Consider the following 22,207-nt stretch of genomic DNA (forward strand, 5'->3'; position numbering starts at 1 on the left):
TTCCACCTCTAGATCCTGGCAGCCATCTGGTTTTTCTTCCCCAGAGCCTGCATCTTGCTCTGTCGCTAGTCCATCTGAGGGGACCCCCACCCCATCCTCTTGTGCCCATAAACACACACAGGCTCTTGGGTCTGGGCAGGGCCTGGCCTGTAGACAGGAGCTCGATCTCCAGCCTGGACCCTAGCCTGCCTGGGGGCTTACTGAGCAGTGCCCACCCCTCCTCACAGCGGCCCCTCCTGTGGCCCCTCCAGTCTTTCTACAGCCGTGTCAGGGGCCTGGGGTTAAATGAGGGGAAGAGCGAGACAGAATAGCTGGGTCCCCAAGATCTCAAGACATACCCAACCCACCCAACAGGAAGGTAGCCGGAAGCAAATTGAGAGGCATTATGGGTTGAACTGTATACTCCCCCCAAAAAGCTATGTTTGTGTTTTACCCCTAGTACCTCAGAATGTGACCTTATTTAGAGATAAGGTCTTTGCAGAGGTAATCAAGGTGACATGAAGCCATTAGAGAGAGCCCTAATCTAATCTGACGGGTGTTCTTCTAAAAGGGAAATTTGGACACACACACACACACACACACATACACACACACACACACACACACACGGAGAGCGCCTTGTGAACAGCAAGGCAGAGGTTGGGGTGATGCTTCCACAAGCCAAGGAACAGCAGGGACTGCAGCCACCAGAAGCCCGGGAGAGGCAGGCACAGGTGCCCCCCCCCCCCAAGCCCTCAGAAGGAACCACCCCTGCCGGCACACTACCACAGAAGGGGGCTGAGATGGAACCCCGGGCGGCAGGTCCCTGGCCCCAGCAGGACCCTGACTGGAAGCGGGCCTCTCGCCTCCAGGCAGCCTTGCCTGCAGCAGCGGGAAGCGTGCACTGATAGGAGCGAAACTTTCATGACTGCATGCCGACCCGGCTCTGAGCCTTTTCCGTGCTTGCCGGATTGAACCCTCCTACTCAGCTGCTGGAGAACTGGAACTGTTCTTGGTGTCTGTTTCCTTGTTTGTTTACAGATGAGGCCCAGAGAGGGAGAGTAACATGCCCAAGGTCACGTAGCGAGTAGACTGTGGAGGCAAGATTTGTGCCCGGTATTCAGGCTCCGGAGCCCACAATCTTAACCACTAATGTGGGGACAGTGAAGAGCACAGGATCCTGGGATCAGGATTGGAGGAAGACAGACTGAGGTAAAGCCCCAGAAGGGGTCAGTATAGAAGGAGCTTGAGGTGGGGGATGGGATGGAGGTGGAGGGTGCTAGAGGCCCTGGGAGCCCCTCCACCCTCTTGCCAGCTAGCTGTTGCCCAGTCTCCCCGAGAGCCTCTGCCCTACTGTGACTTTGACCAATCGGTTACTCCCCACAGGACCCCTGCCCATGACCCAGCACGGAATTCTAGGCCACCCTCCCTGGACAGGCGCAGAGCCCAGGGCACCCACTTGCTCACAGAAGGTGAGTCCTGGGCAGGCCTCCCTGGGGACTGGAAGGCCCTAGAGTTGGGGCCCACAAAGACACTGGTTTACAGATCCTTTGCATGTTGTTTGCATAGGGCCCACCCTGCACCACTTCCTTCTGGGCACCTGAATCCGCCCTGAGGCAGAGAGAAGGTCTCCCGCAGCACTGCTCACCCTCCGGCACTGTGAGCCCTGCTTTCTCACTGACGTTGTCCACTGCAAACCCCCGTCTTGACTAGTGTGCACACCCCAGAAAGCGTAGAGTCTCTCTCCAGGCCCTGAGGAGACAACCCCCGACCCTCAGGGGTCTGGGTCGAGAAACAGACAAAAACTTGAGATTTCTTTCTGTACAAATGCACAATTGCAGACAATCACTGCAAATTTGCTTCCTTGAGGAACTAACAGTCCTCTCAGAGCAAAGCTCTGGACCCCAGTTCAAGATACACTGATTCAGACCAATCCCACATTTTACGAGGCCCAAGGCTACCGAGACCTTCTCTCACACTCCTTCCAGCCGGATCAACAGATCAGCCTCACTGCGGCAGAACACACCCCCATCCTGGGTCCTCGCAACTCTCCATCCCTGCATCTCCCAGCCACCTCCTTGCTGACTCTGTTTCTCTGTGTCTGTGTGTGCACATCTGGGAGCATGTGTGTGTCTCTGGGGGTGTGTGTGGGTGGGTGTGTGCCCACCAGTCTGTCTGCTTGTGCACACAAACATTTGCCCTGGAGGCTAAGGGAGGGCACCAGCCAGAAGGAGGTGGTCCCCAAACTGGAGTTCAAGTCTGGTGGACAGGGCCCCAGACACCCCAGCTCTTGCTCTGCCCCCCTTGCTCTGGCCTGTTGCATATTTCACCCCTTCACCCCCTCTACTTCTCAGCGGGGTCGGGGACTGCTCACAGCACTGCCCCACCTCCACACCTCTCATCTTTGGGCCTTTGCAGGTGCTCCTCCCTCTTGCTGAAATGCCCTTCGTTCCTTTGCCTGTTCATCCTTCCATGACAGTTCAGAGGCTCAGAAATCCCCTCAATGCAGAGGATGTACCCATCTGCTGCCCCCCTCCCCAACTCCCACAGTGCCTCTCCCCTCAGCGGGCATATTGTAATTGCTCACTTGATGATTGTGTGGCCCCAAACCACAAGCTTTTGGGGACAAGGAGTCGTCCAATCTGACTATGGTTCTCCTTTGCACAGAAAAGGGCCAGACATGTAGTGGCTGTTCAGAGAATGTATGCTAAATGGATGGATGGATGGATGGGTGGGTGGATGGTTGGGTGGCTGGGTGGAGCATAATGAGGAAGAAGCAGGAGAAAGGTAGTGTAGGGTAAAGCTAGGGGCCATCCTAAGAGCAGGAAGAGACTAACTGGCCTGCAGTAGGGAAGACTGGGCAGCGGGGAAGAGAGTGAGGAGGGGCCTGTGGGGAGGGGGAGGAAGGCAGACAGAGGGCACCCAGCGGGAGGATGCCAGGCCTCACTCTATCTCTGGCAGCTCTGCAGCTCCTCTTTAAAGTTCAGGGCAAATGCCACCTCGTGCTTGCGTGCCTTCCAGGACGCGGCCACCTTCTGATGTGATTCTTCCTCTAGCTTTCCCTGCAGGGGCACTGGTACCTCCTGGGCCTGGAGGGTGCTAGTAGAAACGGAGCAGTCTAAACACTGCATGGGCCCCAGATAGCCCCAACCCATTTTCAATGGTTTCTTTCCAAGTTGCACAGATGTCCTCACTATGTCTCACTGGCTGGGATGGGGACTGGGGCAGAGATGCCTCCTCCATGGCCCCTACACACACAGAGCCCCTGTCCTGGGCACTTCCACTCCCAAGCATCCTGACATCCTTAGCAGCCCAGCAGCTAAGGTCATCTCACCTCCCACCGCCCCACCAGGCTGGCCCTGGGCCAGCAGTACCACCCCTTGGCCATGTGTGGCAGAGACAGGACTTGTTTTTTTTTAAGGTTTTATTTATTTATTTATTTGACAGAGAGAGAGCACAAGCAGGGGGAGCGAGAGAAGGAGAAGCAGGCTAGCAGGGAGCCCGACGCGGAACTCAATCCCAGGACCCTGGGATCATGACCTGAGCTGAAGGGAGACACTTAACCATCTGAGCCACCCAGGCGCCTGAGACAGGACTTGTTGAAGCTTTAAGATTTCCCACATGCTCCCCTAAAAGGGCCAAAATGGGACAGCCCGGAGTGTTGATACCTGGGGAAGGGAGCCTGGCTTTGGCCCCATGGTTCAGGGTTTGGGGCTCTGGACTATTCCAGCTGGAGACAGGCTAGCCCACCTCCTGTCTACAGGGTCATCTCACCCAGTGTGGAAGCAGGACACCCACTCCAGCTTGGACAACCTGAGGGTGGGCCTGAGCAGCCACTTGCCATGTATCCTGGCCAGGGGCCACCCCCAGCACTGATGGCAATACCGCCCTACCCGCACGCGGCCTTGGGGCTCTGCCTCTGGGGCCTGCACGGGGCCCTCTGACACCTGCTCTCCTTGAGGCCGCTAGGACGGCTGCTCTAAGCAGACCACTGGTCATTGGCACTTCCGCCTAGCTCTTCCAGGCCTCCTGTTCACCTGTGAAGACCCCCCACTCCACCCAGTCATGGCTTAGCATCCACCAGGACTGTGGGGCTCATGTGGCTGGGATCAGTCTGCTCAGGCTAGCTGCCAGGCCTTTACCTGTGAGCCCGCTCCCACCAGAGCCCCTGCTTTCCTCAAACTCTGGGACGCAACTCTTCCAGGAGGCCTCCTCCGACCCCAGCCCACAGAGGCTTCTCTGAACTCCAGGCTTTGGTTCTGGACCAGATGGTTTAACACTGGACAGTACCAGGATGCACATTACCAAAGGGTGCTCTCTTTCTGGGACCACAGGGTGAATGGCATGTGCTAGAGTTGTGCTATGTCGAGGCCCTGCTCCATCTGTCCCTCCTGGACATTCTCTTTCCCATGGTGTCCCTAGAGCTCCTCACCTGCCTTCGGAATCCCCCAAGGACAGGGTCTAGACTCCCCTGCTTCTCTGCCCCCTGGCATAGGTGGGCACAGGCTGGCTCAGTTGGCACCCTGGACTCCCTGTGGGGCTGACCCTGCCGGCTGTCTTGGGCCACCTGGGTGAGCATCAGCAGCTGCTCTGCAGCAAGGTCGCATCCCGAGCCTGGGCAGGGGTTAAGACTCCACCCAGGCCCTGAAGTGCCTGGGCCCTGTCACCATCCCACCTCTGCTCCTGGCCCTGCAGGCCTGACACCAGCACCTCCTGCAAGTACACATCCCAGGGTCTCCTCACAGCCTCCAGATCACACTGTTTTGACCCTGAACGAGTTCTTCCCCACCCTCGGGGCTTTGTTTTCCCATCTGAACCAGGAGGGGAGTCGGCTGGGTAATGGCAGTGTCTTCCCAAATATTGGGGGGTGGGGGTGTTCCTCTCTGGGCTGCACAGAAATCTTTGCACTGCCCTCCCTCCCCAGCTGCTGCTCCAAGAATGAAGACCAGAGAATGAAGTATAAGGCAGGGCCAGTATTCAGGGCCCTGCCACGCACCCAGAGGAGGGCTCTGGGCCAAGGGGCTGTTGGCTCCTCTGGTTCAAACACGGCTGGCCTTTTCCACTTCTGTCTGCAGTAGAGGATCCTACCGGACGACCTCTTCCCCTAGGCCCCTCCCCCACAACTGGGCACCCTGATTTGTCTTCTGCGTCCTGGTCTGGCCTCCTCCACTCCTGTCCCTGGGACTCCTGCTCCAGGTAGGCCAGGGAGCATTCCACCTGCTGGGGGGAGGGCTGAAGGCAGCACTGAGCCCCTGGAGAGGGCCGTCCCTGCCCCCAGGCACAGCAGTGCCTGCAGATTCTGATAAAGCAGGCTGGCTCCACCAGCTGTGAAAACCCCAGCCAGGGGCCCAGCTGCCAGCCCAGCACGGACCCGTGCCCTGGCTTGTACACAAGGGACACAGTTCCAAGGGGGTGCCCAGCTATTATCACTACGGGTTCCAGATGTGTGACCCTCCACCTCTAGCTGAACCTGAAACACCAGCTGCTGATGGCTTTGGAGCTCCAGCAAGAGGACCAGGGACACTGTCGTGGAATGCTAGAGAGCTGGGAGGCAGGAGCAGACAGGCTGTCGGGTGAGTCCCCAGGGTCACCCCAGACACCGTATGGAGCAGGAGCTTTAGGAGGGGCAGGGATGGGCTGAGACTCCCAGGTCACTAAAGGCTTAGGTACCTAGGCTATCACAAGGTGGCCCTGCCCACCACACCCTCACATGGGGCAGGGGTGCTGGGTGCCTCCCCTGGAACCTTCAGCTTGCATGAACCTTCACCTTCCTCTCTCCCTGGGGACTGCAGCTTTCACCAGGGGCAACTGGGCCTTGAAGGAAACTGTTCTGTCCACTGAGCTAAAACCAGCCTCTCCCTCCCACTCTCCCTCGGGGGGCCACAGGGACCCTGGTCCTTCCTTTGCCTCCAACCAGCACCTCGAGCCACATCAAACAATGCACTGCACACCTCCAGAGGGCGCCATTTGCGGAGATGACACTGTTCAGCACAGCAGCCCTGTTGGGGACTCAGTTCCCGTCTGTCTCCTTTGGATGCCCCAAACCTTGACAAGCCTTCCTGAGAACATGACCCCAGATGTGAGCACCAGCCCTGAGCATTCTGGAGCTCTCAGCCTGGGAAGAGGCCCTTGCTAGCACAGGGGACCTCCTGAGGTCCCCTATGGATAAGCAAGGAAGATCAGGGAGGGAAGGATGGACGCCTCACTTTCTGCTCCTGCATGAGGAGCTCACTCCGGGCCCTGCAGAGTCCCAGCTCACATCCCTGCCTCCACAGCACCTGTGCTGGCTGGACATGGCCTCCAGTATGGCCCGCAGGTGGCCAGCCAGCTTGGCCCAGTGCCCCGGCTCTCTACCAGCCATATCCACAGGGCCTTCTCTGAGGGCCTCCCGTCCTGCTCTGGGGCTCTGTCTGAGCACCTGCCAGGAAAGAGGAGCCAGGCTTCAGCCTGGGCCTCAGGCGCTGCCATGCCCACCTTTCCCACACTCACCTGCACCCTTCAGTGGGGCTCAGTGAGCAGGCACAGTCCAGTGGCCAAAAGTGACAGGAGGGCCAGGGGAACCAGATGGGGGCGGGGCATCAGGTCCATGGGGCTCTGCCTCAGTTGGGAGACCCTGGAGCTAGGGCACCAGCTTCTGAGGCCCCTTCAGATAATGGAAACTGAGGCCCTGATGCTGAGCATGCACCTATACCTGACAACACCTTGGCTCGGGATTTTCCCTGGTGATTGAAATTTCAAATAAGCATCTGCCTCAACCCCACTAAATAGTTCTCAGTTCCAACAGCTTCTATGAGCCGCGGTGCTGACTCTGGCCCAGCCATTTGCTGAACAACCAAGTTCACCTGGCCCTCCCCGGCTTCAGGAGGGGGAACTGAAGCTCCAAAAGGGACGTCAGTTGCCCCAGGTCATGAAGGGGGTCCACTGCAAACTGGGCCCACACTCCCCGATCCCTGCTGCTCCCCTTCCCAGTATAGGAGTCTGGAAATGGCAGGGGACAGGGAAACATTTTGGGGACACCGTAGTTTAGCTCTAATATAGGGGGTCAGAAGCCCTTAAACCAAGTTACTGCTTCAGTACCCCTTTGGCCTCCATAGCTTTAGCTGGAAGATGGGGGTCCTGAGCCCTAGGCCTCACCCACTTCACCTCCAGGGACTGAGCCTCAGGATTCTACCACTGTCTTCCCACCCATGCACCTGGGCACCAAGCACTCTGCCCCAGCTCTGTGTGGGCACAGGGAGAAAGTACCGAGGAGAGGGTCACTGGGCTGAGCTTCCCCCACCCCACTAACTGACTTGCTCACTCCTCACATTCCCAGACCCAATCCCTGCTCAGGATGGCACTACCACCCACCAGCCCTCTCCCCGCAGACACCTCTTCTCTCTCGACTCCACGCCCACATTCTTGAGGCCGCTTCCAAGCTCTCTCTCCACATTTCACCACCACACAAGGCCTCTCCAAGATGGACTGTGAGGACTGTCCGCCGCCCCCACCTCCCACACCCTGGCGCAGCGCCCACAACTCCACTCCAGCTGGGTGCTCTGTCTTCCCACTAAAAACAGGCGCTCCCCACAGACCGCCCCCAGCGCTTACCGAGAACCCCAACTCTGCCTGGCTTGGTTGTGGAAGGGCTCATGGTCTGCGGGAGTGGGGAGTGGCACGGGCCAGATGCTGAATTTACAGAGCCTGCGCAGAGGAAGGCACAGCCCCCAATGCTGTGGGAGCACAGGGAAAGGGAGCCTGATTCTCCCTTGGAGCGCCCAGGAAGGCTTTCCAGATAGGTGACCCTGGAGCTGAAGCTCAAAGGTGAATTAACTGCCCCAGAGAAGGCAAAGATGGATGTGGCAGGCGAGAGAGAGAGAGAGAGAGAGAGAGAGAGCAAGAGAGCAAAGGCGGCAGGACAAGGAGGGGATCAGAGGAGCTGGGGCCTGGAGAAGGCAGCAAGCTGAGCCAGGAGCCCAGCAGGGCAAAAGGGAGGTCACAAGGGCCAGGAGCTCCTGTGGGTCTCAGGTGGCTGGTAGCAGGGCTCAGGGCAGGGGCATTTCCCCGGTTCCCTTGAACTGTGTTGCAGTTCTCGGCCCGCACAGAAGAGGCTTGGTGGGCACAAGGATAGAGGCCTGGGGAAAGAGGTGGGTCCCAAGGGGCTGGGGATATGGAGCAAGGCTCCTCTGGAGGTGGCCCTCCGCTTGAGCTGCCAAAGTTGCAGGCTTCCAGCACTGGGGGAACGAGGTGGGAGGGTGTGTGTGGGGGGGGAGTTACCTGTACTTCACCTCAGGTTAGATCTTTTTCCAAGTGCCTGACACTCTGCCTCTTTTTCTCCTAGGTGTGAGTTCTTTCGGGAGCAAAAAGACAAAAGAAGGAAGCTCTAATGGTAGAATCTGAGGCACGGGAGAGCTACTGAACTGCAGATTTTGGAGAGGGGGCTGGGAGATGGCTCCTACTCCATTTCAGAGGATGAGAGCGGCTTCCTTACCGGGAGGCAGGGACTCCTGGGTTCCCAATGTGGGAAGGGCTGGTGGGAAGATGCGCCCGACTTACCTCCTCGGAGCCCAGCGCCCAGGGCAGGGCTGGAGACAGGAGCCGCCTCGAGCTCCTCCACCCTCAGCTGCCCACGCGGTCCTGGCTTCTAGGAGCCATGGAAACCGCGGGCCACACCAAGCGGCGGGGGGTTGGAGACAACACAGTCCTTTCGCGTCGCTGAGTGGATGAAACCCTGAGGTGAAACCAGGCTGGTGTGGCCGTACACGCCCAGCAAGGGGGCCCGGGCAAGAATGGCAACTCATTACCTTCGGTCCCGGAGGCAGGATCCTAAGGGAGCGGGACCGAGAGGCGGGGACAGCCAGGCTCTCGGTCACCCACAGCACACTGGAAGCGCCTTCTGAATTTGTTTGGGGGGCGGGTGCATTTGGTTGGAAGGGGACCGGGATCCGTTCTTGAGGCCACATGAGCGTAGCAAGCCTCCGTGTTGCCTTAGCTTCGCTTGTTTACTTCGGATGGGGTGGTGGAGCTAACAGAACTGGGGCCGCACCCCCGTCAGGCCACGCCGTCGGACCTCAGTTTAAGCGAGAGCCGGAGACCTAAGATCAGAGGAACAGCCTCAACCCCGGAAGGAGGGGCCCGGCTCGCAGCGCGCCTGCCCGGGCGGGGAGAGGACGCCTCGCATCAGGGGCGTGGCCAGCCCTCATTGGGGGAGTGGGCGCGGCCCGGAGGAGCGGGGGCGGGCGGCCCGCCCCCACAGAGAGGTCCGGGGAGGGGCGGGGACTGGGGAAGACGCGCCGGCCCTCGCGCTCCGGCGCTGGCGGGGAGTGTGGGCGGCCAGAGGCAGCTCCCACCCGCTTAGCTGGGCGATACCAGCTAGAGCCCTGGGGCGTGAACGCTCACAATCCGTGAGGTCCCCCAAAAGACCCGACCTTGTCTCTCCTGTGGAAAGTGGGGTCCTGTTAGGGGCGGGACAGCGGGTGGGAGGGGCTTCAGCGATCCCACTGTCGCCGCCTCGGCGAAAGGGGGCGTCGAGTGGCTCGGAAAAATGGCCCGCGGGGTGTGATCGCGGGCTTTCCCTTGGCGGCGTTTTCGTTTTATTGAGACAGTGCGGGTCTGTGTACGGCGCTGCTCAGGGAAAAGGGAACTCCCTTTCCCCCAGACCCCGTCCCTCCAGAAACCCCGCCGACGTGGCTCTCGGGGATCTTCCCCGAAACTGTTCTGGATGCCCACGGGAGTGCGGGCGTGCCGCAGGTCTTTAATAGACCCCACACACAAAGAGAATAAGGTCTCATTTGCTTCTTCCACGAAACCGGGAGCGGCGCCGGCCTTCCCGAGCCTCTCAGGACACAGGCCTCCGTCATCTTTGGCGCCCTCCGGGGTCCCCGGGCCAGGCGGACGCTCAAGGTCCGCCGGGTTTTCACTGAGGCAACAGCGAAACAATGCCCGCCCCTCCGCGCGCAGAAAAGGGTTGGCGGGCATGGGCGGAGTCGGATCTACAGAGGAGGCAGGGTCCCCCGGCCGGGTCGGGGCTCCACCTCTCGGCTCCCGGCGCCCGCGGGCGGGGACGGCACCCGGGGCGAGGCTTGGGGCCTACGTGCGTCGCGACACGACGGGGGGCGGGCCGCGGCCGGGGACGTCCCCTCTGCCCTCCCGGAACCAGTCTCCACTGCTGCCGCCCAAACCGGGGCAGCGAAGGCGGGTCCTCCAGAGCCTTCGAGTCGGGGCCTAGAGCGGCCAGGCCATCGAGCCGGGTCGAGCAGGGACTGGCGACGGCTGCGTCACGCGAGGGGCGGGGCCGTTGCGGGCGGAGGCCGGAGCCGGAAGCGGAAGAGGCGCTCAGAGCGGGGAGTGGGGCCTAGCCGCAGCCGGATCCTGGGAGACGGTGAGTGTGGGCCCAGGCCCGCGGCGGCGGCGGCAGCAGCAGCGGCGGGGGGTGAGTCGGCGGGACGGGAGCGCTGGTGCGGGTCTCCGGGCTCCTGGTTCCGTCTCGGCCTTGTCTCTTTCCTTTCTCCCCCTCGGCCCGCCTCTGGCCGCGGCCGCGACCTCTCACCCCTGACCCGCCGCTTCTCCCCCGGAGGGGCGGTCACCGCAGACCCCGACCTCTCGATCCCGCGGTGTCGGAGTCTGAGCCAGAGCGGCTTCTGAGGCCCCTGCAGGGATCCAGTTTCTGCCCTGCACCTCCCGCGGAATGGGGTCGGGGTCCTACCTGGGAGAGCCTGGAGGGGCCTTCAGACCCCTCCCATACCGTCTGCTCGAGGCCTGCAGACTCCTCCTCCCCGCGCGGCCTGAAGTTTGATTCTAGCTCAGGCTGGCCATCCGCCTGTCTCCCGGGTCGCCCCTTGCCGCTACTGGCGGCGGTTATGGGGGAAGGGGCTCAGATCTCTGAGAACCGAGGGCGCCTCAGGAAGGGACGCGAGCGAGGGCCATAGGCCTCCAGCGTGTTTTGTTGTGATGATGGAGCCGCTCCAGCCCGGGGGAGGGGCCGGGCCAAGCTGACAGTACAAATGCCCGGGCTGCTCCCTGGACCGGGAGTCTCTGTGTGCTTTAGTTCCGGGTGCGGGTGCCCTGGTGTGGAGCTGGGGTGGGAGTTGCCTGGGCCAGGCCCCCGTCGAGGCGGAGTTGGCTGCCTTCCTGCTTCCCTCCTCCATGCCCTTGAAAAGGAGGAGCGTTTCACCCGGTGGTGGCGGCTTGTAAGGTGGCAGGTTTGAGGTTGCAGTGGTGGGGCAGCGTCAGCCAAAAATAACCATGGGGCGCTGGAGTGGCTGGGATCCGGGAGGGCAGATGCCGACCTAGCTGGCTGCTCTTGTCAACCCAGTTCTCTGGCCAGGAACTGCAAATGAGAAGTCAACTAGGCCTATGCTCAGAAAAGCTGGCATTCTTGGCCTGGTTTCCTTTATGTTATCTCTTTCTTCGCTGTGTAAGAGCAGAGCCTTCCTGAACATAATTGTGACCCTTCGCTTCCTTAACCTATTTGCTGGGGTCTCAGAGGTTCAGAGATAATTGAAGAGAAACGGGATCTAGAGCCTTGGCTGGGAAGATAATGAGGGACATCTGGTATTCCCAATATTTCCCCTGCCTAGAATGTGTTGAAGCAGAGATTATCTCCTCTCTGATTACCTTGTGTGGTACTTTATAGCTCTCATCCCTGTCATCTCCATCGCCAAGTTGGCTGGGAGGTGTTGTCTCCCAGTTTTCAGGTATGGTGGCCAAGGCCTAGCGTCATGAGGCCAGTAAGTGGCAGCACTGGGATTTAGTTTGGGGTTTTCTACCCAGAGCTCTCTCTCCCCTTGGAAGGGACTTATAAAGTATCTTTTATGTCCTAACATAGACCCAGAGGTGTTGTCTGGAATCTTTTTAACCTTGTTAATGAAAAGCTGACTTCATTAATACATTTGACCTAAAGGCGTGTGCTAGGCACTGTTAAAGAAGTGGCATAATTTAATTCTCACAGAGTCCTATAAGAGATTACTGTCCTCTTGTTGCAAGAGGAGGTTGAAGGTCAGAGTAGTTTCATCTTCCATGTCACTTAGGGAGATGTGAGATACTGCCTTCATTCCATAACTTGGGCACCTGACCCAGGGTAATTGCAGGAAAACAGTGAAACGTTAGTCAGCTGATCGTCAAAACAGAACAGCAGTTTAAGCTCTTGAGGAGCTGTCAGTGATTTTACATAGTATTTACCTCCAAGGGGGGTTGCTGGGGCCTGGGCTTCCAGGTAGATAGGGGAAGAAACCTGCTGGTGGGGAGATCGAGAGCAGGGATTTTCTCAGGATCATGGAGAAGCTCCCAGGGATTTAGTCAGATGTGCCTGGCCGCCCTGCCCATCCACAGGGAGCTGGTTCATTCTGCTCTCCTGACAGACCCTTCTCATGAGATGGGACCGCCTCAGTGGGTTTGTCCAAATGTGCTTAGTCAGGCGAGCCCAGGACTGACCACCATTGGGGTTGGCTAAGGCCAAGTAAAGGGTTGGGAGGAAGGCTGGCCAGCGTTCTGGGTGTGGGTGGAACAGTGAGCTGGCCTCACATAGCCGTCTTCCTCAGCAGGTGTCTGATCCAGCATGACAATTTCCTGTGGTGGATTTAAGTCCCTGCTGAACAGGGACAGTGAGGTAGGGCCCTTTTGGCCTGCCTCTCTGAGCACAGAAGCTTGCCAGGCACTTAGCCCTTTGGCTTCTCCTGAGATGAGCACAGGAGAGGGGACTGGAACAGGGGGTCTAGCAACGGTGGTACAGTTGGAGGCGAGGCACTGGCTGGCATGGCACCGCAGCTGGTCAGAGGGTGCCCCGGGGGTCTTGGGCAAGAAACTAGGGTGCTCTGAGGATGCTGGCATCAGTTTACTGGTGCTGAGACAGAGCGTGGAGCAGCAGGGGCTGGACAGACCCCCAGGTCTGTTTGGCCAGCCCCTCAGATCGGCTAGGGAATGTTTGTAAGACCCTATGCGCCTCCTTCTCCAAGGGCTCGTCTTCTCGTTTCCGCCTGTGGCCTCTCACACTGATCTGTGGTCTTTGCTCCCTTGAGTGGGGTCTAGTTCAGGGCCTCAGCCAGGCAACTTGGCTTCAAACTTGCGGGCTTTCACCCTTTGCTCCTGTGTGTTGGCTCCCTGCCGACAGCCCTTTGACTCTGGCCTCTGGCTTGACAGACCAGTCACTTCATAGGACCCCACAGACAGGAGGGAGCTGCGCCTAGGAGGCTCTCCTCTCTCCTTGGCCTTGGTCTCCTGGGATGGTGCTTACCAGCCCCGCCCCCCTTATGTCTCTGCACCTGGGCTGGCTTACCCCGGTGCCCCGAGCACTCAGGCCCCCAGGCCCCGCGATGCTGTGCTGGGGAGGCAGCTGTTTGTTTGTTCATTGGCACAGAAGGGTGTTGCCCGTTGTGTGCCGTTTGACCAGTGTGACCTCAGAGCTCTTTTTTGCTTCATAAACCCCTGGGAGGGGCTGCCCCCAAGCACAACAATGGGCCTCTTCTTCAGGAGCGCCTAGGCGCCCCGAGCAGCCCCGGGGGCTGGAGTGGCTGGAGGTGGCTGGCCTCCCGGCTGCACATTAAGCAAGGCTCTCTCTTCCCCGCGGCCTAGATGCATCACTGTAAGCGATACCGCTCCCCTGAGCCAGACCCCTACCTGAGCTACCGATGGAAGAGGAGGAGGTCTTACAGTCGGGACCACGAAGGGAGACTGCGGTACCCGTCTCGAAGGGAGCCTCCGCCCCGGAGATCTCGGTCCCGAAGGTGACAGGGGGCTAGGTGGGAGGGAGGGGCTCCATCACTCGGCGGGGCTAGGGAGACAGCGTGGAGGCTTGTGGCGGCCCTGGGCTCCTTTGGGGCCTGCCGCCTCTGCTACTGTGTCCCTCCCACCCCCCAGAGCTCAGCTGCGTTCCCAGGCCTCTTTGTTCACTGTCGTCCTGTTGCCCCTCTCTCTGTCCCTGAGTCTTCCTTCTCCAGACACATTCCCCAGCATCTAGGCCGGCATCTCCCCTGCTGACTTCTGAGCCTCCCTTGTTGGGGTTGAGAACGCACCCTCTGTCCTTTCCGGAGCTTGGCCCCTCATCCTGTATTAGCAGCCACAGGGAACTCTGGGGCGCTGGGACCCTCCAAGGCCCGGTGCTGAGCCTCCTGCCCTGGAGGGGTGCTGCCAGCTGCCCGGGTTCCAGAGGCGGGACTTCATGCACACGCTCTCCCCCCATCCCCACCCCCACCCGATGCCTCCACTCCAGCAGGCCGCCCTGGGAGCTCTTTGTGGGGCTTCACCACACGCCTTTTGCCCAGAAGCGAAACCCGGGCTAGTGGGAGGAAGGTCCCCAACTTACTGATGTCCTCACCCCCCTCCCGGCAGCCACGACCGCCTGCCCTACCAGAGGAGGTACCGGGAGCGCCGTGACAGCGACACGTACCGGTGTGAAGAGCGGAGCCCGTCCTTCGGCGAGGACTGCTATGGGTCTTCACGTTCCCACCACCGCCGGCGGTCGCGGGAGAGGGAGCCGTACCGGGCCCGCAAGCACGCCCACCACTGCCACAAACGCCGCACCAGGTCTTGTAGCAGCGCCTCCTCGGTGAGTGGTGGCCAGAGTGTGCTGGCTGGGGCTTCAAGGTCCCATCTCTTTCTAGCCTTCTCTCAGGCTGGCTGGTCTGGGTGAGTACTGCCAGCCCCGCGTACGCGCATTGCGTGTGCGTGCGTGTGTGTGCGTGTGTGTGTCTGTGTCGTCTGGTCCAGGTGCAGGGCTGAGCCGGGGGGGCCCGGCCCCTCCGACTTCTGGCCGTTGGCGGCGGCAGTGAGAGGGGCTCTGGTTCCGGCGCCGGCTGGCCCCCCGGCCTGTCTGCATCTCCACGCTGCTCCAGGCCCCGGGCCATGTGGTGCGCGTGGCCGGGGACACTTAGGGAACCTGATAGGGTTGCTGGTATGTGGTCTGGAGCTGCGTGGCCAGGTCCCTCCCGCCCGGAGATGGCCCGCAGCCACAGCCGCAGCCATGGGCACCGGCTGGAGTGCACACGGGTAGGGGAGGCCTGTCAGTCAGCTCAGGCCGGGAGCTTCCCTCTTTGACCTCTGACCTCCAGCCAGGCCCTCTGCAGCCTCGCCTCTTCCCATGAGGGGCAGTCAAGACAAGGGGGTCAGGCCGCCCGTGTGCTGGGGCGCGTGGACGGATGGCAGGAAGGCCCGCAGCCCCAGGCCTTGTCTGGTTGCCGGCCACACGCCGGGAGCGGGGCCTGGCCGTGTCGGGAGCATGGAGGTGGTCTGGATCTCTGCCGCGCTGCACTCGGGGGCCCCTCGTGTGTCTGTCAGGTCGCGTGCCATCTTCTCCTCTCCTCCCCATCCCTCTTCCCTCCCGCCGGCCAGGAGGCCCCTGAGGAATAGCGGCAGGACCGGTGCAGGGGCCAGGCTTCTCTTCTGCTCCGCTTTCCTGTGACTTCCTTGAGCGGCCATGGCTTGAGGGTCGACCGCGGGCGGCCCAGCGCGGCCTGGTGGCCTCTGTGCACGCCGCCACACACTGCTGCAGGATGGCAGCACAGGTCTGTGGCCCCGCTTCTTCTCTTCCGGGTGCCCTCTGTCGTCAGGAGGCGCGGGATGGCCCGGCCTGTGAGATCGTGGGCGCCGAGGCCAGGGCCGAAGCTGGCGTGGGGCCCGTGTGGGCCGTCGTGGTAGGAGGGTCGCCCGGCCTGCTGAGGCTGGCGGCATGAGGGCCGCCAGCGGAAAGCCGTTTCTGGTGGCGACGGGAAGTGTGGCCGCGGAGGCCCATGTGGGGGCAGGTGGCGGCGTGGCTCCGAGTGGCCGCTGTCGGGCATGCGCAGGGCCGCGTGTGCGAACTGAGGCAGGCGAGGGCCGGCCGGGCGTTGTGCAGCTGGAGCCAGAGTGGCCTCTGGCCGTTGCGGACGAGCGGACCCAGGCTGAGCCACAGCCACCTTCTTGCGCCGTTCTCGCTGCGTCTTCACGCTGGCTGGAGCCATCCCGGGAGGGCCCGGGAGGGGGACCCTCAGTGGCGAAGGGAGCCGGGGCCCGGGGCTCTCGGTGCCGCCCGGCCCCTCGGCAGTGGAGGCTTGGTCGTCTTTCTGAGCGTTTGCGGCGCCCTTCTCTTAGATAATGTCCGAGTTTTCTTTACATACCTGTAGCTGTTTTTACTTTTCTGTTTTTGAAGTCAGTTTGTGTCTTGACGTGTCCCTTGCAATATCCCTATCGTTATATATGCTGTGTGCCTTATGAAATGCTGGGATCTGGAAAATCCAACCAACCAACCCACCGGCTCCTCACCGTCTCCACCTCTGCCTTTGACTGACACCTCAATCTGTCAATCGGAACCGCCTACCATGCGATTGGTCGGATGGCGTTTCGGGGGGCGGTGCATGCAGAGAAGCCAACAGAGCAGTAAGCGCAGCAGCCGGAGTGTGGAAGATGACAAGGAGGGCCACCTGGTGTGCCGGATCGGCGATTGGCTCCAAGAGCGATGTACAGCCACCTTTCGTAAAACTTTACCTCTCTACTTTCTCCCCCCTTGTTAGACGAGACCTCTCCTGTCCGGAGGGGCCTCTAGTGCGCGTGGCGCCTTAGCGGGGCCACCAGTAATTGCCTGAATGACACAGACGCTAGCAACTTCTGTTTTTAAGAGCGTAGCCGTGAGAGAGAAACCTTTTTTGTTTTTGAGAATTTGAATGCTGTGAACTTGCAGGAGCTGCCGGCCGTCTGCCCTCCAGGCCCTCATGCCCTGCTTCTTTTCTCTCCTAGATGAGATCGTGGGGAACCTGGGCGAAGGCACGTTCGGCAAGGTGGTGGAGTGCTTGGACCACGCCAGGTGAGCGGTCCTCCTGGGCAGAGCCAGCCTGCGGTTCCTGAGGGCGGTGGGCGTCAGAGCCTCTCCCATGGCTTTCCAAAGGGTCGCGCCATAGGGTGCTGGCCTGGGCGTGCTGGGCTTCTGCTGATCCCCTGAAATAGGAAGAAATTCCCGGGGCTCCGCAGGCATGTGGCCTCCCTGCCCACGAACCGTTGGCTGGCGAGGGGCGCTGCCCTGGCAGCCCCTCGGGCCCCCGGGGCTGTGGTGGTGGCTGTGGGGCACACGGCCGAGGCCCCGGCTCTTCAGTGGTCTGGGTCCGCTTCCTGCCATCTCATGGCGGGTTGGGCCTGCGTGGGGGTTGGGAATACTGCTGAGCCCAGACCAAGCCCGAGCCCCGCCTACCCCACTCGGGAGGTCTGCCTGAGAGGCTGTGCGTGGCCCGGTTGAGAGGAACAGGACTCGGGCTCTCTGACTTAGCCGGCCGCCACCTTCTCCCACGTGGCCAGGCTTGATTGCAGGTCCCTCTGAGTGCGCAGGTAGAGCAGGGCTCTATCTGTGTGTTTGGGTGCTTCTGGGGAGTCTTGCTGCCTTCCAGGCTGCATGGTGAAATGCTCTTGTCCCCTCGCCATTCCTCCAGACCAGAACTCGTGCCCCTCTACCTTAGGCTGAAAGGCTGCCTCCTGGGAGCCCGCTGCCTCCCTCTTCTAATGGCACTCTCACTGGTTTGGTGCTTTAGCTACCAGGTGTTCGTGTCCTTGTGTCATTTGAGCCACATGCCGCCCATCACAACCTTTCCACTGTGTTAGAGGTGAAGAGATCTGACCCATACCCCCCAGGTGTTGAGTGCTGGCACTGAGTACCACCGTACAGGGTGCTCAGAAAGAGTTGGACCTAGCCATCCAGCTAGCTCTGTGGCCTCCATATAAGGTAGTGACAGTGACTGACAGGAAATCTCCCTGGGCTCCCAGTTCCCACCCCTTGGACCCAGTGTGGCCCACCAGGTTAGGGCTGGGGCCAGTGGGCATGGGGACGTGTAGACCGCACTGGGACCAGAGAGACAGGAGGCAGATCTGCAAGCTGTGACACACAGGGGCAGCTAAGCTCTCTGGGCCGTGCCCCCGAGTAGCTGGAGGGGCAGTGAGCCTCTGAAGTCACTGAGGGGCAGGCACAAGGCTCGGGGGACATTTAGGGGGTCCAGAGGGAGTTGGCCAGAGGAGTGGTTATGAGGGGGTAAATTTCACTTCGGCAAAAGGGCCTGATCCTCAGCCATCCAACCCTGGTGGTGGCTGCCCATGGGAGTGACGAGCTCCCTGTGTTGAAGATCAGAACGCCATTGAGGGAGCCTGGAGCAGGTGGCCTTTCCTCTGAGGTCTTTCTCTGCCCTGAAAATCTGGGAAAATGGGAGAGGGAGAGAAAAACAAGGGTATTCTCCAGAAGATGCCTCTGCCCTGGGGCCTGTGAGCCTTTTCCTTAGGCACCAAGGCCAGCCTCCCAGAGGCCTTAAGGATCCACATCCTTATGGGCCAGGGCTGTCTCACTCTAGTTCCCCACTGGGTTTCTAAAGTCTGGCTGGCCCTTCCCAATAGCCGCCAGGCCTGGCAGTTGAACCTCAGCACGTTCCCTGCTCTGCTGGCATCCTGGAGGTGGCCTATGGGGCGGGGCTGGCAGATGGGAAGCGCAGAGCCAGGAATTCTTTAAAATCCTCACTAACACTGAAGAGGCCTCCCGGCACTCAGTGGTCTCTGATACGTGCTGTGGCTGGTTGGTAAGCAGGCTGGGGGGGCTAGAGGAAGTGTAGTAAAGGGAGCGCCCCGGGGACTTGCAGCGAGAAGACCCTATTGCTGGCACCCTTACCCTCTTACCAAGGCTTCGTCCCATCGTGGAACCCCCACCCCAGGGGGCGCTGTTTGCCCAGACCTGGAGATGTGCTTTAGGAAGGTCAAGAGGTGCTGCGAGAAGGTTCTGGCTGGGATGGCCTGGCCAGGGTCAGGGCTGACTGGCCTACAGGTCGGGTTACTGAGTGAGCTGGTTCCGGTGCTGGCCGGCGGGCTAGGCCTCTACTCCTCTGCGCAGTCTCCCGGGAGCTGGCAGTGGCTGGCATCAGATAAGGCCAGGCTGGCCCCAACGCGCTAACTCAGAGACGCCAGGGGAGCTTGCTGCTGGGAGAGTGGAGGTGTGGCGTCACCCGGGGGCAGGCTGGGGGGCAGGTGTCTGCGCTCGCCAGACACCAGGAACTCCTGTTCCTGGACTCCTGAATGGTGTTTGCCAGGAGTTGCCAGATCGGGGTGGAGGGTGGGGGGAGAAGGGCAGGGGCCCTTCTCCTGAGAACCTCTGCTTCCTTCCCGGATCCCAGAGGGAAGTCTCAGGTTGCCCTGAAGATCATCCGCAACGTGGGCAAGTACCGGGAGGCCGCCCGGCTAGAAATCAACGTTCTCAAAAAAATCAAGGAGAAGGATAAAGAGAACAAGTTGTGAGTGTCACAGGGAACCAGAGGGAAGCTCTCGGCGGGGATGGTGTCCGCTCTGGCCCCAACTGCCTAGACCCACTGGCGGAGCCGTGTTCTCTCACCTGGTTGGCGCCAGGCCTTCTCCTGACGCACAGGGCCGGGCGGCCGGGCCCAGAGCCAGGACAGGTGGCCCAGTGGGCCCTGCCGGAGGAGCCTTCGGGTTGCAGTGCAGGCTCCACCCCAGCCATTGTGTGGTGTGTGCTGAGGCCGCCTCCCAGGCCCGCTTCCGTAAATAGGGGCCTCGTGGCTCACAGCGGGGGTCTTGGGTGGCGGTCAGACGAGACGCAGCCCCGAAGCTGCTGGGGCTCGCACGCGTGCGCTGAGCAGTTCCTCTCCCGCCAGCCCCGTGCAAGCCGTGCAGGCTCAGGAAGCTCAGTTCCAGGAGCTGGAGAAAGAAAGGCAGGATTCCATCTCTTTCTGAGGTGCAGGGACTATGGCCATGTCATAAGTCGACAGGGCAGGACCCCTCGGACCAGCCTCCCCCTGTGGCAGTAGGAGGAGGTTTAGTCCTCCCCTGAGCTGATCTGGGTGACCTCCGATGGGAGACATGCTCCTTGTCTGTAACCAATGGTTTTTTTTCATGAGCACGTGTGACCCAGGGGCCTGGGAGCAGGGACCAGCTTCACCTGAGGGAGGGGCGGGGAGCCAGCCCCCAGCAGAGACTGAGCCCCACCCCCACCCACCCCCCCATCATTCTCCTCTAGCCTGTGTGTCTTGATGTCTGACTGGTTCAACTTTCATGGTCACATGTGCATCGCCTTTGAGCTCCTGGGCAAGAACACCTTTGAGTTCCTGAAGGAGAATAATTTCCAGCCTTACCCCCTGCCACACGTCCGGCACATGGCCTACCAGCTCTGCCACGCCCTCCGATGTAAGTGTGTGTGCCACCACTCCCCCGTGCACACCAGCACGCTGCCATCATGCCCGGCCCAAGAGGCGCCGGGTCCCCTTGGGCTGAAAGGCTTTCAGGGAGGACTCTCTGGGAGGAGGGAGAGGCTTCGGTCGCCTCTAGGGGCGCCTGAGCCCGCCTATGCCCCGGGCACTCAGGAAGAAAGGAGAGAGTGCTCCAGAATCTGCCCAGCTCGCCGTCCTGCAGAGGATGGAAAGGTTGAAGGCTGACTGGTAGATCCCAGCCCCAGGCGCTGCCCACACAGACCCTCCACCCGACCGTCCCTTCCCATCTGCCTGCTGGCCTTTCGGAGCCTCCTTTGGAGGTGCATGTGCCGCGCACCGCAGGATGTGGTGGTCTGCGCAGGGCAGAGGTTCCTTGGAGAGGAGGTAGATAGGCCTTAGAGCTAGGCTGTCTGGGGTCTGCACAGATGGAGGGAGCAGGGACGAGCACTCCCAGCGAGGGGAGCTGCTCAGTGAGGGCCCAGACTCCAGCACATGCTGAAACTCACTCTGAGGAAGAGAGGGCCCGTTGTTGGGGAGAGGTGCGTCATACCTCGGGGAAGGTCTTGACCACCAGCTGGGAGCTTGGAGCCAGAAGGTGCTAGGTGGCAGCCGGGTGCCACCATTGGTGGGGCGGGGACCGGAGGAGAAAGGTAAGAGGTCTCCTCCCAGGCTGAGGGAAAGAGGCAGGGCTGGCTTCAGGGGTGGCCCTGTGGTTATTATTTTAGTTCAGTGTTCTATTGTTGCTATCTTAACATTCTTTGAAACTTCTGAAAAAGGGGACCTGCATTTTCATTTTGCCCTGGACCCACAAATAATGTAGCTGGTGCCGGGGAGAGGGAGCCTCCCCAGGCTGATGCTGCAGCCTCCGGGAGAGACTTGAGGAGGTTTTCTAAATGGGAAAAGCATCCCCTGCCCCTTTTGTAAAGTATCAGACCCGGCCAAGGCCCCAAGCACCAAGAACGTGAGAGGGAAGCCAGTGTGGAGGCAGAGACCGCTCTGCTCCCCGGGCCCCCTGCAGAGGTCGGGGGTGCGAGGGTCGCCGGCAGGCCAGCTGTAAAGGTGAAATCTGGCCCAGCGCTGGCAGAGGGGCCTGAGAAGCAGCCGGGGTTCTCAACGTTCTGCTTCTGTCCTTCCTGCTTCCCCAGTTCTACATGAAAACCAGCTGACCCACACAGACTTGAAGCCAGAGAACATCTTGTTTGTGAATTCGGAGTTTGAAACCCTCTACAATGAGCACAAGGTATGGGCCGGGAGAGGGCAGGGCCACGCCCTGGGGTGGGTCCCCCACCGGGCCAGACTCCTGACCTGGCTTCCTTGCCTGTCAGAGCTGTGAGGAGAAGTCGGTGAAGAACACCAGCATCCGGGTAGCTGACTTCGGCAGTGCTACCTTTGACCACGAGCATCACACGACCATTGTGGCTACCCGTCACTATCGCCCACCTGAGGTGATCCTTGGTGAGTGACTGGATAGCCGCCACCCGATAAAGCGGACCACTGCCAGGAGGGTAGAACTACAGGCGGGGATGCACCTGCCCCCAGGGGCCGGTGTCACACTGTGGTGGCTCACTTGGCCCTACACAGAAAGGGTCTTCTGTTGGGGTTTGGGCAAGAACCCCGCCTCGCCAGAGCGGCAGCTGTCCTTTGACATCTGGCCTGGGAGCCCAGGGCTGAGTCTCACGGTCTCCCCCCACGTTGGCTTTCAGAGCTGGGCTGGGCACAGCCGTGCGACGTCTGGAGCATTGGCTGCATTCTCTTCGAGTACTACCGGGGCTTCACGCTCTTCCAGGTAAGGCTGAGGCCTCCCACAGCATGTGGCTTGCCTGAGCGCTGCTCCTCGGGCGGGCTACAGGGGCTGGCATGGGGAGCCCTGTGACCGCCCCCCGCCCCCCTCGGGCAGCACGCTGGCGCACTCGGGCTCCTGAGGTCGGGGCAGTGGGGTGCTCAGGGCAGGAGCAAACATTTGAGGCAGGGGGCACAGCCTGAGGGAGGGTGCAGAGAGGGGCCGGGCAGGGGCACATTCTGGGAAGAGTAAGGGAAAGTCACTGGAGAGAGGTGCAGTGATGGACAAGTCCACCCGAGAGGTTAGGGAGCATGCACTT

At 60.8% G+C, this 22,207-nt stretch overlaps 1 protein-coding gene across 4 annotated transcripts in view; it reads left to right on the top strand.

Annotated features, from left to right (window-relative positions):
- The window catches only part of CLK3 (CDC like kinase 3), a 29,089-nt gene that overhangs the window by 5,274 nt on the left and 1,608 nt on the right, over positions 1 to 22,207 (top strand). The window contains exons 2-15 of one of the 4 annotated variants that reach the window (XM_088024890.1): positions 1,021 to 1,191; positions 1,366 to 1,451; positions 5,055 to 5,175; positions 5,444 to 5,552; positions 8,300 to 8,347; positions 13,528 to 13,679; positions 14,284 to 14,500; positions 16,290 to 16,386; positions 16,663 to 16,729; positions 19,062 to 19,178; positions 19,919 to 20,085; positions 21,254 to 21,348; positions 21,434 to 21,563; positions 21,812 to 21,894. In XM_088024890.1, coding sequence (XP_087881016.1) covers positions 8,345 to 8,347; positions 13,528 to 13,679; positions 14,284 to 14,500; positions 16,290 to 16,386; positions 16,663 to 16,729; positions 19,062 to 19,178; positions 19,919 to 20,085; positions 21,254 to 21,348; positions 21,434 to 21,563; positions 21,812 to 21,894 — 1,128 coding nt within the window. In that variant the 5' untranslated portion in view covers positions 1,021 to 1,191; positions 1,366 to 1,451; positions 5,055 to 5,175; positions 5,444 to 5,552; positions 8,300 to 8,344. Of the gene's footprint in view, positions 1 to 916; positions 1,192 to 1,365; positions 1,452 to 5,054; positions 5,176 to 5,443; positions 5,553 to 8,299; positions 8,348 to 10,216; positions 10,391 to 13,527; positions 13,680 to 14,283; positions 14,501 to 16,289; positions 16,387 to 16,662; positions 16,730 to 19,061; positions 19,179 to 19,918; positions 20,086 to 21,253; positions 21,349 to 21,433; positions 21,564 to 21,811; positions 21,895 to 22,207 lie in introns of those variants that run through there. The other 3 variants (XM_088024891.1, XM_028099979.2, XM_028099980.2) reach the window with 3 other exon arrangements.

Source organism: Eumetopias jubatus, unplaced genomic scaffold, assembly GCF_037043125.1.
Source record: "Eumetopias jubatus isolate StellerSeaLion01/CBP00866 unplaced genomic scaffold, mEumJub1_p1.0 scaffold_7, whole genome shotgun sequence".
Classification (NCBI taxonomy): domain Eukaryota; kingdom Metazoa; phylum Chordata; class Mammalia; order Carnivora; family Otariidae; genus Eumetopias; species Eumetopias jubatus.